At 40.1% G+C, this 16,736-nt stretch overlaps 1 protein-coding gene across 1 annotated transcript in view; it reads right to left on the bottom strand.

The window, feature by feature from the left end:
* brinp2 (bone morphogenetic protein/retinoic acid inducible neural-specific 2) overlaps window positions 1–16,736 on the bottom strand; it is a 200,546-nt gene that overhangs the window by 94,743 nt on the left and 89,067 nt on the right. Inside the window, exon 2 of the mRNA XM_047589661.1 lies at window positions 9,275–9,721. Coding sequence (XP_047445617.1) covers window positions 9,275–9,654 — 380 coding nt within the window. The 5' untranslated portion in view covers window positions 9,655–9,721. The remainder of the gene's footprint in view (window positions 1–9,274; window positions 9,722–16,736) is intronic.

Here is a 16,736-nt window from a genome sequence, read left to right as displayed (position 1 = left end):
GAAAACTGAGGTGTTCCTCTGTAAATCACGTCCAGATTCTGAACAAGACATAATGCAGACTTCATACAGTATGTAATAACAAAGTTTTTCCTTTGCAGCACTCTTAAAGATCTGCGATCATTTCTCAAATCTCATGTTCAAACTCAAAATGGTATGAAATGCCTTGCTGTTTTATTCTGTTCTGCACAGTTAAAACTATTTGTAATTCCTGACCAAACTATTGTGCATTATTGTGCACTATTGCCATTCATTCACTGCAGTTCACGGCCAAATGTTCCTTCTGCCGTCTGCATTGTGTCTCGCTGCTGCCTTATTGACTCAAAGTACTGTATATCTTATTGATTCTAATGAATAAATAATGGTCAGGCCAATCCAAGTGAGGTATTGTGTTAAAGTTGAGTTTTAAGTCTTTAATTAGTTATTTATTTCATGTCTTGAGTTCAAGCTGCGTGCCCCCAGCTATCCACTCCTACCTGAATGCATAATTCTCCAACCTGCTGGTATAAACTTCAATCATTATAACAGCTAACTCACCTGCGATGGAACTTCTGTCACTAACTAACTTAGCTGTCACTAACAGTTAATCATGTAACATCCATCAGCTATACGCTGCACTCTTATTTCTATCGTGATTAGAATCATTTATGCTTTAATCAGATGTATGTATCTATGACAGACGTTTGTTTATCTTGTTTATTCAGCTGTTCTCTCTGTCCTCTGTTTCCACCTGGCTGGCCTTAAGTACATGAGTCCTTCCATATAAGCTGGGTTCTTCTCATGGTTTCTTCCTGTTAAAGGGAGTTTTTTTCTTGCTGCTGTCGCCTTGTGCTTTAACTGGAGGTATCAGGCCGGCATCTGTAAAGCGACAATATGCTATATAAATCAATTTTTCTTTTCTTCTTCTTTTTTTTTTTTTTTTACCTCATTATAACTCATGACCTTTGCACACATTTTAAATTGTGTCCCTGTGCCTCTCAGTGAGGTTCAGAAACATGTGGTTTTCATTAGCCCATCAGAGAAGATAAAGGAAACATTATCTGGTCAAATCAGGGTCAAGTGTGGTCTGGTAGGTTCACTTCTATATGAACGCTTAGTGTAACTAATTTAGTAGCTAACATAAAGAAGTGTCCAACTGTTGTCTAATGTGATAATGTGTGTTTTGACAAGTGCCCAAATCAGCAATTATATTCCATGCTCTATACATGTTTATTTGTTTACTACTTAAGGGCAAAGAACCATATATGGTAATGGTCCATTAATCTTGATTTCTGCAGGAATTATATATATATAAAAAAAGGAAATGTCACAAAAGTTAAAAAAAAAAGTGTTATGTCCTGCAATAACACTCTGGGGTTGAAATTTAGAATTTTCAAGTAGTTCACTGAGTGTCATATAAAGGGTTCATTTAATTGATGTGACTGGATATGAAGAAATAGTTACATCTTAGTATGCTACAAAGAACTACTCCGACTTGCCCAGACCTGTGATGGAGCACTGCAGCAGATTCTTTATTTCCTGTAGACTGTACAGTATGAGTCTTTGCAGATAACACCCTGGGGCCAGATCACTGTGGGTCCTTCTACACCAGTGTTCACAATGATCACCACCCTGGAACCCTCTCAGATGGCATAACTAACCATTTAGCCCATATCACACTGAGATATACCACATGTATCAGCCTCCAAACATTCATGAAAAACGAGAATTCCAACCAAAAGTGAAGAAATCATGATCACATCCACCAATGTTTCCAGCTTGTTCGGGGCAGCTGATGCAACTTGTGCAATGATGAGATTAAAAGATTTAACGGATTAGGGTTGGCCCGGGAAAATGTGGCAAACTATGTATTCCCATCTCCATTACCCCTGATTAGAACCTAATGAGTGCAGACAATTTTCCTCCTGCTCTATGGAAAGTTAATGCAGAGAAAAGCCTGCCAGCGCTTATTTCCCTTAATGATAATCAGATATTAGCATTAGTAAGGTCACAGGAGTACAATTAGAAACAAGAGACAAGTGCATTTTACATGTGACGGAGTTACGGTGCTTATTGGGTGACTCACTGATTTTCTAGTGACATGAATTATAATTCCCTCTTCATACACAGTAGGACTAATTATGGTCTAATTGCGCCATTATACATTTGATCTTGACTGTCAGTGTCTTCTTTCGTCTATCCATTGTGTACATGTACATTACTTAAACCATCACTGACCAGATTTTGGAAAAAGTTCACAAAATGCTGTTCCTCATTCCGCTCTCATCACACTGGTTGGCATTTCCATTACTGCACTGAATCATTTAATTCATACCATAAGTCACAAGAAGGGTTGGCCATTAATCAAAAATAATAATAATAATAACAACAATAATAATAACAACAACAACAACAACAATAATAATAATAATAATAATAATAATAATAATAATAATAATAATAATAATGAGTCTAAACAAACAAACAAAAAACCTTACTGCAAAATCAACTTAATAAGCATCTGCATCCGAAGCTTAACATAGAAATATTTGTAGTCACTCAATTCATTTTAGCTTGGCTCTGTTTCCTTAAAGCTGTGAAGTCGTTAGGCCCCTGTCAGGCCTCGCTTCACGGCCACTCTCAGTGTTTTCCTACAAATTGCGAGGAAACATGTGAGTGTACTTGAGAAGTCGTTTGAGTAGGAAGCATTGGCGAAATGTACAAGTGCTTTTTTCTTTGCTGTGGCAAGCGGAGGTTGCAGCAACAACAACACCAACAACAACAAAAAAACAATCCTAGAGTTTTAGGAATGCACTTACAAAGCACAGCATGGGGGGCGGCAGTGACGCTCTCACAGCCAACAGGAGGGAGTCTGACGTAGGAATAAACTGTTACTTGTGACTGAATCATGGCATGATGGTATCTGGGATGAAAGTTCTACTCAAGTTTCGAACTAAAACAGAAAAGGAGTGCTCCTCAAGATGTTATTAAAAGGCCTGCACAAAGAACACAGTGACTCAGATTCAGTCTCATCTCCCAGAGATTATTTTTAAACATAAGTAGTCAGCAAAAGAGTAATACTTTGATAAGGACATACCATGCTGACTTGAGTATGTTTTCTGGTAAAATATATGAAAAACATTGACAACACTATGAAAAACATGTCTGTGAATGTCCAGCCTCGCAACAAAACGTCTGTTTGAAAAAAAGGTTAGCACTGGTTCACAAATATCTTACTTTGGCTATATATAATATCTGGCTATAATTGTTATTCTTATTATACTATCAATGTACTTAATGGCAATAACTTTGATTATTTACATATTTTTTTATTTATCCTGATAAATCAAAATCTCCAAGTGGAGTGATTTCAAATATTGTGTAAATAGGTCTTTGAAATTTGTTAAAGTGTTGAACGCATCACACATTCTTCTTCCTCTAGTGCTTAACTCTTAAGTCGCGCATGTTTGATCCGGTCCCTGGAGACAGATATCTATCGTTATTGTATTGCTCGTGACGGATTCTAAGAAAGCCAGATGTTTTTGAAGTGGAAATGTACAACCCCCACAGATTAAAATCAAAACAGAGCATTCAGAGATTAATCAGGTTACGTTGTCCGCATCATACCATTTTTTTTCCTTTCCCTGGTTTATGAAAATGTACCCAACCATGTACCCATGAGCCTTATCCCTTTGACTGAGAGGTTTATATCACATTTAATTCAGTTAGGAGTGTTAAGATAATTATTATCAGACTATTAGGCTATGGTAACATGTCACTTTACCTATGTTAAATTATGGAGTTCAAGACATTATCTATGGAATTATCACTGAAATCTGAAGGGCCAAGTTGACTCTGAAGTTTCACCTTATTGATTTAGCTGTCTCCTGTCAGTGAAAGCATAAGAAGTGTGTGTGTGTGTGTGTGTGTGTGTGTGTGTGTGTGTGTGTGTGTGTGTGTGTGCGTGCGCGCAAAGTGAGGACATTTTAGCCAGTCCTCACTTTTTGGCCTCACTCTTTGGCTGTTTTGAAGGTTAAAACTCAGTTTCAGGGTTAAGATTACAATTTGGTTAGGGTAAGGGTAAGGGTAAGGGTGTGTGTGTGTGTATTGTGTTCGTGTGTGTGTGCATGACCAACAGCAGTCTGTATGCACTGCCAGTGGAATATTATGTGAACAAGTTGAATCATTTTGTGTTTTGATTTTTTTTTTGGCTAATTTCACTTCCGCTGGGCCATGCTGAAACACAACACTCTTCAGTTATTCTGCTATTGGCCTAATGCTCTGAACATATGTCCTCTACTATATTCTCTCACACACCAAGCTTTTGTCCTCTAATTTGTTATCTAATTTATTAGCCCATTTAGCCTGATGTATGTATCCATGACAGATGTATGTTTATCTTGTTTCTCCTGTGTTTTTCTTCTGTCTCTTCTCTCTCTCTTTCTTCTCTCTCTGCCTCCATATGAGCTGGGTTCTGCTCAAGGTTCCTTCCTGTTAAATGGACGGCAGTGACGCCTTTGTGCTTACTCTGGAGATTTTAGGTTGGATTTTGTAATGTGTCTTGAGACAATTTGTATTGTTACTGAAGCTTTATGAATCAAGGGCGGAAGGTCAAAATAAAACGTTCCTAACAAATCATCAAGTTTTGTAACTTTTTCTAAAGTTAAAAAGACTTACACTTATTTTGATCTTACGATGAAAACCAGTACTCCTACTTTGTGATTGGGTGCTTCGCCTCTTCTTAGCCTGCCTGTGCATGCTTTTTACTGTGTTCTGTTTACCGTACACTGTTCATAATGTACGGTTGTGCAACACAACTTGATAAAATGTCCATGTTTTCATTTCAGTGTTAACAAAAAAGATTTGTGAACATAAATAGAACAAGATAAGTTTGAAGTTTATTATTACGGAAGGAAACTCTTCTACCAGGCTTTGCTTCCTGAGTAAATCACAGTAAACAGAGCAAATACAAAGCAGCAAGGTACCAGTGCCGGTTGGAGGATATGTGACAACACACAGTAGCTCTAGCAGGAAGCCTCCAGAGGCAGTGCCGCTAGCGGACGGTCATAAATCCCCTTCTGCTGTTCCTTCCGTGCTTTTGTAATTCTCCTGTCTGCTGTACAGTATAGATCATGTTGAGTTGATGTGCTTGCATGCATTAAGTGAATATAAGAGAACCTAATAATTAAACAAGAGAAAGGCAAAGACAACATAATGCAGCCATCTGAACCCAATGACACTCTGGTTATCTCTAGAGAGAGAGGGCAACAAACGCTAAAGCAGAGAAACTTCAACAACAGCTCAGTGGCATGAATGCAAATGGTCCGTGTTAACACAAACTTGTTTGCACATGCATCTCCGCAATAAGAAATATATAAAAAAAGGAAAAGAAGCCAGTGCCAGAAGGAGACGGTTACAAGAAAGAGAATCACATGGCATGTCCTGCAGCTAAAAGTGGAGTCATATGACAATCCGTCCCACTTGTGTCACAAAACCTTCACCCGTCATTTCACACTACACTTCCCCTTTATCTGTAAGTGATGCTGTCATTTCCATTTCATTCAAGTTGAGGCAGAAGACGATGGAAAGGAACGGAAGACAGGAGAGAGGAAGAGGGGCGATGGGTGGAGACAGGAAAATACTGTCACTTTGTATTCTGTAAAAGAAAAGCAGCTCATGTTGGAGAAGAAGAAGAAGATTCTGCCTTGTTGATAACACTTCCTTTCTTAAGTATCTTTAGATCTGACATTTCTAACATCCTGCTGTACTGACCAACAGATTGCTGAAAATGGATCAGGCTGAGAGCTTAACAGACTGTGGAACTGGAACTTTTGTTCTTCAAGTTAGCAAAAGGCAGCCAGCTAGGACCTGGAGCAGAGCATGTACAACCCACTTCAAAATGTCTCATATGCACATATTTCCAGTCAGCTACTTTAACAGTTGACACACAAACAAAAAAAAATTTGAAGAGACAATTAGGACAAATAATTTCCAGGCAAGTCTACGTTCACAACAGAACAAACGGCTGTGACAGCTTTCACAGATACAAGCAAGGAGAATCTGTTGGAATGGAGGGTGAGGAAGCCACAGCCGGAGGAAAAAGAAATATAAATGTACAGTATATGCAATTGAAGTAGAGGAAATAGAACTCAAATTGCAGCCTCAGCGGACACAATGTGTATCTATTAAATTTGGAATAATGATAATCGCGAGAGGGGCTGACATGAACTCCGGCCCTGCTGCAGGACTGCATCATTTATAGACCACAGAGCTAACGGCGTGTGCGCAAAGAGGAAACGAGGAAACCCTCTGCAGCGGGGGAAACATTTTGTCCCAAAAGGAAGATAAAATGATGGAAAATTATTTCACAGTCGTATGAGCTAGTTTTGTTTCCTCTCCTCTGTGTATCTCCAAGTAATAAGTGGGTAACGGGCGGCCGTGGCTCAGTAGCTAATATGGTTTTTCCACGAACCAAAAGGTTTGCTATTCATTGGCCGGTGCATGAACCACATGCCAAAGTGTCCTTGAGGACGACACTCAACCCCAAATAGCTGAAGTGTTTGCCAGTGACGTGAGGATGTGGGTGTTTTTCTGTGAACCAGTGGGTAGATGTTTGTTGCTGTCACTATAAAGCGCTTTGAGTTCCATAGGTAGAAAATAAAAGCAAGCCCATTTACATGATTGAATCTTGATCGAAATCTACATTATTCCATTAAATGTAGTGGGAATCAAATATTTTTTCCTCTTCTCATGAAATGATCATGACAATGTGATTTATTCTTGATAGACAAGTGTATATCTGCTCAAAATTCTGGCACAGACAAGATTCTTCTGTATATCACATTGTCACAATCTGTATGTTAAAAATATCTCTGCTTATGACTAGGCACACACACATACATTTGAAAGACCTATGTGATTTTAACTTGCACATGTACGAGGAAATGGTAGAACACAGTTAGCAGTTATGGGCGCAAAAGCGAACTTCCATCTATTTAATACAACTCGCATGGAACAAAAAGCTGTCAAAACGGGATGATTCAGACATGCTGCAGGAGAAGAAAACACGGACAGTTTCTCTCCTTGACTACACAAAGCGTGCGCTGTTGAGTGACAACAATGCGTCTCAGCGAACGGCGTCGTTTCTACAAAAAAGCACATAATGTAGCTGCATGTGCACAATACAGACGACGCCACTGATTGCGTTGAATCGAATCCCTAGAGTCTGCTACAGTGTGAACTTTATGTAAACAGGACGCGCAGGAGAAGACTGACTGTGTAATTATTATTCCAAGCAGATGTCTCCAAACAGGCCTGAGGGTGTCTCTGTGTTCTATTTATCATATTTGTATTTCAATTGATGCTACTGTGAGTTTGTCAGAAACGGAATAAAAAAAAAAAAAAAAACACGCACATCAGCACGAGCAGCTGAACCTGCCAGAGTGGGTGTATTGAAATTTAGCAGAAATGATCATGTTGTGAAGATGAAAAAAAGAAGGCAAAGTGACACCGTCTTGGGAGGGATAATAATCAATACTTGAACTCTTTAAAGGTCTGGATCTACACCACCGCTCCTCAAAACTGACACACCGCTTCACTTAGAGGAAAATTCAGCTTGATATAACTACCAAAGGTTTTTTTTGTTTTATAAGTTTTGGAGTAGTCAAGAAGGACATAATCCTATAATGTCTCTGAGATAATTGAGAGGTGATCTATTATCTATACTGGAATTTGTAATGGTTGCTCAAAAAAGCGCCCCTTCAAGTCAACCAGCACAGAGCTGCTGTTCACTTCCTCTGATCCTGCAGGCCTGGTGCATCAGAAGAGACCGAATGAGTGAGAAGTCTGCGGGATAGAGGAAAGCTGTGACAGAATCACAACCTACACAGGCCACATCTCTCTATTCTGTGCCTGTCGCTCAAAATTAACAGTCCCTCTTTTATCTATTCACGCGGTGCATCGAGAGTATTTAAAGCTCTGACTTTAATCTGCCAGACGGAACGCATTTACCATTCCCCCTGATCCGCGTTTAGTGACTCTTTAAGGAGTCCGGCTCAGAACACATTTTATTTAGTCAAATTAGCAATGACTGCATGAGTCACAGCAGCAGCACTATGAGCTGACTGTAAAATCACTTTAGCCCTCCAATAAAGACACACAATGTGTCAAAAATGGCTCATGTCACATTAACTGTATCTTTGAATAAATGGAAAGCCACAAGTGGATTTAAACATACACCAAGAAAAGTTTTCCCTTCCTTATTTATGTGCTTGAGCCAGTTGACAGTTAGATTCCAACACATCCAACACACAACAAGCTGCTGGGCTGTAAGATACAGCACAGAAAACTTTTTCACCACATGCCCTTACATGACTTATTCTAAATTTGCTTTGGTAATATACTTATACTGGCGAAACTTGCTTTAGCTCATGCTGTCAATATTTTGCCAGGGCTCAGCTTCAAACTCCCTCTCAGTGTTATAAAATGTAAATGCGTTATACTTCAGAGAAACATGTGAAAGAAGATGATTGTCAATGGCACCAAAAAATTCCAACTCATGGCAAAGGAGTCAAAATTACTGGCAAAGCACTGGCTACAAATTAGATTTGATTAAGCACTATTGTTATTATGTAAATCATCTAGTAGTTTCACGGTTGTTGTTTCGTCGTGTTTTTTTTTTTTTTTTTTTCCAAATGAAACTGTTTTCTAAATTTTCACAGCGAGTACTAAATGTTAATGTTAATTTTAAAAATGAACTGGCAAGTGCTTTGAGGTTTATCCAAGTAACATGAAATAATGAAAATAGGTAGGGACTGGTTGAAGGGGTTAAGTGAAAGTGAAGAATTGTGTCGTGAAACCACAACTAGTTATGACCCGGACATTTCAAGGCTCATTTAGCAGAGACTCCAATGAAGAACATGTGCTATAATGCTGTCGCCAACGTTGTCGCATTGAGAGTAACAACCACGAAAAGGTTTTATCCTTCAATTCATTCTGAAGGAAGACACTCTACTACTCTACTATTCATTGAAATGAATATTTTGGTATTTTACTGGATTGCACAAGTGGTACTGTCGCAGCAATTTGAACAATTTGGATGAGCTGGGCTGACTGAGACAGGAATACAGTGAGATGTAGTAGTCTAACACAGATGTGACAAAAAAATAAATAAAAAATGACAGGTGACAGTTTGCTAATTAAAAACAAGATTTCTGAAATGTTGTAAGAAGCAATTTACAAAATGTAATCCCTTGTTTAATATACCACAGGAGGGCACACCCACATGGACCCATCTCACCTGTAAATCTTGTATCTGGTAGAAAATCCCTGCTGGAACCTTTCTCTGAACTCGGTGTACTCTGGACATCTGTGGAAAGGTCCTTTCTCCGACAGCAGCCAGTCCAGCTGCCCTCCACTCTGCCTCGTGCTGAAACCCCACGGCGAGGAGCCGGAAGGGGACGAGGAGGATGATGATGACGATGAAGGGGACGACAGGGAACTGTGGAGCGTCTTCCCGCCGTGCGCCCCGCCGCCCACTTGTTCAGCTCGGGCGGGCCACGGCAGCCACAGCAACAACCACGGCAACCATAGGAGCATCAAGGAGGACGCCGACCATCTAGCAAGGCAGACAGAGCCATGGGAGCATCTCTCTCTTCTCATTGGCCAAGCAGTTGCCATGGTCCCGGTGGTGATGTACTAGGGCACCTGGGACCGGCATTTCTTCTGACAGTCACCTCCCGCTGGCCTGAACGAGAAACAGAAACGTGGCTGTAATTTCACAATCAAATGCTGAAAGATGTTTTTTCTAATGATTCATCAATTGCTGTCACTAATAGGCAAAGCTGTCCACGTATCGTGGTTGGAAAAAGCAGCATATTGTCCACCAAAGTGCTATTTACCAAGTTACCGTCAATCACAGTAGTTTTTCCCGTCTGCTCTGAGTAGTCACATGAAAGGTATTCTCTGCCTGTCTGAGTCACACATAATTATAACCATTAAACTCTGGACGGTAAATGGATAAATCAGAAGGGTATCGCTTATGTTCCTCAAAAGAAGTTCCATTGCCGTAGGTGGAGATCTACTATATTAACCAATTCTTGTTCAAACATAATCGAGCCTCATCCATGACATGACCAAATCCAAACTGGATTTATTTAGCTTTTTATACACAGTGGGCAACACAGTGTACCTAGAAGTCTCTGTCAGCCAAACCAGATAAATCATCAAAATAATAGTTTAGCTTGATGGGTAATCCATCTAAAACCAGCTAAGGCTTTTTTTGTATTAATGTCTCCTCCTAATAAGCAAACATCTACAGCTCGGATTTAAGTCTTGCTCTGATGCCTCTCAGATGCACTGGATAGCCATACATTCCAACCAGATGCACAAGTGCTTTTTTAATTAAAAATAATAACAGTAATGATAATAAAAATAATAACATTCCACCTACAAACCTCCCATTTGCCTTTTTTTTCTGTGTCAGGCTTTATTATCAACCAGGCAAAGCAGGAGAGCACCCCAATGGGACCCAGATCCTCAGGGGCCAAAAAGCTCTCGGTTGTATTTCAAGGTAATTACTAAGGTAGCTGCTATTGAGGGCACCATCAACGCAGTCCATTTCTCGAGTTTCAATATTTCATCGGATATTATATTTGCATGCTGCATTATGAGGCACCCATATCTCCTTTTTGCCCCTGGGAACACTAGGAGGTTAATGCCGCCTTGTCATCAGAATATGTTATTCATTGGATTTCATTTTTTTCCCCCCTGATGTAATCACTGCCTCTCTACTTCAGTGCCTCTACGGAAACCTCCAAACAATGTGCATGAGCGTCTGCATGGCTACAGCTGCAACAAGACAAGACAGGAGAGGGGATACATTTATGTTCAATTTTCCACCTTCAACAATGTGAAATATTAAATAAAGCCATGATTGTTTCCTCTTCACTGCAGGCCACAGCCATGTGCTGTCCAACAGTTGTAAACCGTGGTCACCCCCATTAATGTCTGCCAGGTGGACTGTCGGTGGCCGTACACACATTAGCCTGAATACAAATGAGTTTACTCGTTGGTAGAATAACTCCTCCAGTGCAAATAAAGGTCAAATTTATTTTACCCAAATGACTGATTTTAAGTTTTATTTTTGTTTGTCTACCGTTTATATATTCGCTAAATGGTAAATGGTCTTGGTAAAACGCACATATTCACTCACCAGTGCCAAGCACGGGGTTCAGTGTCTTGTTCAAGAATGAGTTTGGCATGTGTTCTACCAGGGATCAGACTACTAACACTCTGGGTCACAGATAACCCACTAAACTTACTGAGCAATGAATACTCATATTCATACCAGTGATTTAGATTTTGGTATTCAGTAAAATTACTTGTTTAAGCTTTTGTCCAAGGACAAGTTCCTTCTTGACCTTAGGCAAAGTGCCTTGAATTTATTATAGTAAAAACAGTCATTACTTACAAAAAGCCATTCATTGACACCTGGGGAATTGGTTGATACACACATGGCTAGGTCAGAGCTGTGCTGCTGAAACACTGCACAACTATGTCTAACACTCACTGACATAATTGAATAACTTATAAGGAAATATGTTTTGCCTTTCTCAGTTGGGAACTCCCCTGTGCTGCCAGACAAGCTCTGCTCAGATAAATGATAACTTTAGTTTTTCATACTGGGAAATCAGAGTGTGGCTTAAAACAGACCACTATGTGCAACAACTCTGGGGAACGTTCAATCTGTTCACATCGTCCTTTCCATTCAATGCCAACGTTCACCCAGGAGGAACTTTGCCATGCCAGACATTTGTTTCTTTGCCAGATACCTGAGAATGCTATCTTGTCAAAGTAATACTTGTGTTTCCTTTAGTCGTTTTGTCAAAAGCAGATTAACCTTGCACTGTCATCCAGCTCTACTGTCGATAATGGTATGCTTTGAGATTGCAACTACACCTCAAGTGACATTTTTTTTTCTCCTTTTAGAACCAATTAGATTCTATAACTATATTTATTATAATTATATGATATTGCTCAGATGATTCCAGTAACTGCAGCCATGTAACTGACCACAATGTTTTCCTATTTACAGCCTGTTTTTATTCACTGGTTGACCTTTGGTTCAAATATGCTCCGAAAATGAACACCCCCACTTATATACTGTTTCCAGTGTGCAGTATTTAGTCATTCACTGAAATAGAGTTAAGTAGTAGGTATAGTTTATATAGAGCCACATAATAAACATGACCTGAGAGTGCAAGGTGCTTTGCAGTAGCTGCTTTTCTAATGGGATTTTGTAATGGTTTTGTAATGGGTTTTTAGTGGACGTTGGTTAAAAACACTCTAGGCCCCTTTTACTGCTGTGTTAAAAATCTAAAACCCCCCTTTTCACACTTAACTTAAAGCTTTGAATATTTTATGAATCAAATGAGAGAGGAAAAAACAACACTGTTGGTGTCGTCAGAGCACATGAAATTTGTAAAAATTGCTGGAGTTACTTCACAAAGTAAGACACACTTAGAAAATGAAGGTGATCACAGATGGGTAACCTTGATGAGGTCGCGTATGAAAAGTGTCTGAAGGACTGATAGTTGCTTGCAGTAGCAACACAGTGAGCGGAGAATCTGCAAAGTGGCACCACAGTGACACGCCTGACTGCTTTCAGTTTCTTGATATTTGTGTGTTTGGACAAGCATGTCATCGCCTGCCTCCATACACATCAGCAGGTGTCAGCACCACAACTCATTCCACAGTTCAAGTGTGACTTCTCAGCTCCCAACACCAAAAAGCGTCTGGTTTTGATTTAAGTCAGCTCACACAAATACAGAATGCATTAAGTCCCTTTTTAAGGTGACATTTTGAAAAGACTTTACAGTGCCCTTCATAAAAGTCACGGCTTGCATTTGATTTCTCTGTTAATGACTTGCAGGGTTGCTGGGTGGAGCCTTCGGGGACAAATCAGCATTTTAAAATGGATATGTAAAGCAGCGGAGAAGACGCTTTAAGTGGATTGGGATCCTGAGTATTCCCTGTTTATCTTACAAACAAATTAGAGAATTAATTTCAGGTGGATAAATACAGGCTCAGACATGGAAAAACAATACTAGAGTGCTGCATTTTTAATTTTCGCCTGCTGCACTGGGAGATTACCGTGGTTTGAAAAGGCAATTAGCAAAGTCATCTGTCAAATGAATGCATTTATGCAACTAAAAGCAGGATCAGACTTGATAAATGGGATGCTATGCTGATGCTGTTTCATGTACTGTGTGGCTCAGAGGTAATGCCGGTGTAAATTAAAAATTTGCCAACTTTCGGATGTCTTATTTCTCAATTTGTTATGTTGAGAGAGGAGCCTGAATCATATGTTATGGAATAGGTCAGCTGTGGTACATGATTTACATCTAAGTGAATGTCTGTTTAAATATGTCTTTCTCTATAGCTTTTGAGTCGCATTAGTATTAGTCTTACTGTAAAAAGGAAAGCACATATGCCAATACCCAGTATATTTGAAGTGAATCCCATATTTTCTCACATCACACTGGTCACATACAAAATGAATGATACACATACTTTACAACGGGTAGGACAGGGTTGGTCATGAGACCAAGCAACAAAATCCCAAAAGCAGATTTAATAATTCATATCACAATTTCTTAGCTGTAAGTGGTTACTGCTTAAACCCATCCAATAATCATGTTTTAGTTCCTATCACATAAGAAGAGTATATATATATATATATGTGTATGTGTGTGTGATGTCATTAACTCTTGTTTGTACTCTTATTTTCCATCCAGATCTTTCTATGTTTATTTCACTTCAGGTACTTTTGCTTAATCAAAATAAATGTTTGTGTGCACTTTTTGTCTCATTCAAAGTTTCAGTTGAATGTTCAAAATGAAAATGTAAGTGGTTTGATAACATAAATGACATATTGCAGGAAAAACTTTTATGGCTCGTTCGTTTTCCCAGTGACAGCCTTCTGCTGTCTGTCTGCTGTCACTGGGCGAGAGGCTGAAACTTTCATGGAATAAAAGCAAATAAACCAAAAATAGTGTCTACTTAATACAGTATGTGATATCAACCGAATCAAATAATTATTTTTAAAACTTTATTTTACAACTTTAATTAACTAAAACAGACAAATCTTTATACTTTATACTCAATTAGTTCTTTTTTCTTCTTGTTATGTCATAAAGCCTACAGTGCATGAATGTGTGTAAATGACAGGTGGCACATACATACACTTTGGAAGTGATATTGATTCAGAGAAGGGTTTTCCACTGCAAGGATCTGAGAGATTTGCCTTTCAAATTAAGTTGTGGAACTTCTTAAAGCGCCACCTCTAGCAGAAATAGCTGTGCGTTATAACTGCCAGGCCTTTGTCTCCTCCGAGACTCCCCCGCTAATTATAAAATGCATAAAACATGCCCGAATGCCAGCGAGACAATAGAGGGAAATTGTGAATTTTTAGACCTGACATTTAATGTTCCCCTTGCATTATTCACACACCCTTTTTGTATTTACCGTTCCCTCTGAACCCAACCAGGGGGAGCAGAAGTAAAGTAGGAGACACGGACATCTTGAATCCATATTGGCAGGGAGGGGGAGGACAGGGAGGGGGAGGACAGGGAGTGGTGCGAGGGTGTCCAGGTGGAATGGAAAAATCGACCACGTGTCGTGTTTAAATAACATCTCAGAGACGACAGCAGAGTCAAGAGGGAGCTCCGGCTTATGTTTATTGGATTTGTTTTCCTCCATTGCCTACTCCGGGCTTAGCTGGCACAGAGTGAGCTGTTGTACTGCGTTTGCACAAAACTGGAAAAAAGGTGGGAAAACAAGAAACAGGAGGAAAGCTGGGAAGACAAGGGAGGAGAAAACAAAGACAGACACGCTGACAGACAGGGGAGCAGGCAAGAAGGGCCCTTAAAAACAATACACACAGGCATTACTCACCCAGCCGCCAAGTGACCAAGGCAAAGGCTGAGGTAAAAAGCGATTTGACCTCCTGAATCTTTTAAGTAATTCATGCTCCACTTGGAAGGGCAGAGAATTACGTGGGGAAGCCGGTGTCCTAGCTCTCCTCTTTCCTGACTCAGACAAAATTACAACCTTCATTTTTCTCCACAGCAGAGGACGTGAACATGCAGCAGAACTCATCAGCTCACTATCTGTGTGCTGCAATTACCGCAGCTGGGAATCGTTATTTGATCTGACACACACACGTGTTTCATGTTCCATTTGTAGCCACGGATGTGTGTATGTGCGCAGATCCTGTATTCATGTCTGTGTGTGTGTGTGTGTACATATGCTGCCAAGCACCTGGCTGGGCCCTTGGCAAACATTAGAGCAGGTGGAGGTCCATGAGCATTCGAGGCCAGATGTATACCTCAACCCCAGCAGCTCACTATTCACCTTTCAGGCTTTATGCGAGTCAGCAGCGGTAGCGGACCAGCGGCACACCTGCTCCCACCCACCCCCCCTGTATTGCAGGCTCACCGCACACTGAGGCTGGGAGGAGGGGGATGGGGATTGTGGGGGCGAGAGAGCTGGACGAACACTAGCGTAGGAAGATTGATGCTAACAAAACAGGATGACAGGCAAACAACAAAGGGAGGTTGAGGGAGGGAGCAGCAGAAAGAGAGACATGAATACAGAGGAAGAGACAAAAAAGGGAAGAGAGAAAGAATGGCAGGGACAGAGAGGAAACCAAGATATACATTTTGATGTGGGCTTTGGGTGTGAATAATAAATGCTGGCTGGACAGTACATAGTGAATGCCAGATTTCTCTGTTTGGACATTCACCAGGCTGTCTATCATTAGAAAACTGGAAGTCCATCACCTCCCTCCATATTCCCTCCCATCTAATGGCAGCGGCTGGGGAAGCAGCCCTCCACGGAAAAGATTGCAGAGAATTCTAACTGCAGTTTCAGCTTCAAAGAGCAGTTGGCATGGTGATTGTAGTCACCATGATGTCACATCATGTTTCTATAGTGTCAAATAACTAACTAAAACAAAATCTAGCAGAAAATGGTTCTTGGGTATACATCAACATCATATTAAATGACAGAAATCATCCTTGAAAAAAAAAAAAAGTAAGTTAAGTGTATTTTAGTGTTTTCATTTGGCTTATAGAGTTTATAACCTATAAGCAGCCAGTCACCAGGGGGAGCTCTACTTGCTTTGGCTTCACTTTTGAGGAGCTGTTCTGTCATCCATCTTTATACTGTCTGTGCTGACAACAGGTCATTTGGATCATTTAGACGTGGGCCGTGTTTCGGGCGATACAGACTAAAACAATGAGGGTGACTATTTTCCTCTTAATATTTTGTCCATTATTACATAGAGCTCACCCTGACCATTTAATAGGACTGACAGTTCTCAACGGAGTGACCCCAGTCCATGTTTCCACCACAGTCTCATTCCTTGCTTCACTATCAGTGCTAATTTTTATGTTTTATGTATGATTTAGATCAAAAGAAAAAAATGGTATTTACATCTAGAACCTTTACATATAGAAGGGTTCTACAGGGTTAGGGTTAGGGGCCCAAATAGATGTGACAAACTGATTTCTCTGTGTGTACTAAGCACATACATTGGCTTAATGAATGAAACTAGGTCCAGAAAGCACTGTTCCTAAAATGTCCATTTGAGGCTGACTGCAAAAGCATGTAAATTTCAACAGAGCCACATGTTTAAAATGCCAAACCTCAGAACAATAATAAACATGTTTACTGCCTGGTACAAATGCCAGTGCGTG

Source organism: Mugil cephalus, chromosome 7 (assembly GCF_022458985.1).
Source record: "Mugil cephalus isolate CIBA_MC_2020 chromosome 7, CIBA_Mcephalus_1.1, whole genome shotgun sequence".
Lineage (NCBI taxonomy): Eukaryota > Metazoa > Chordata > Actinopteri > Mugiliformes > Mugilidae > Mugil > Mugil cephalus.
The sequence above is the reverse complement of the archived record's forward strand: the minus strand, read 5'-3'. Positions and strand labels throughout refer to the sequence as shown.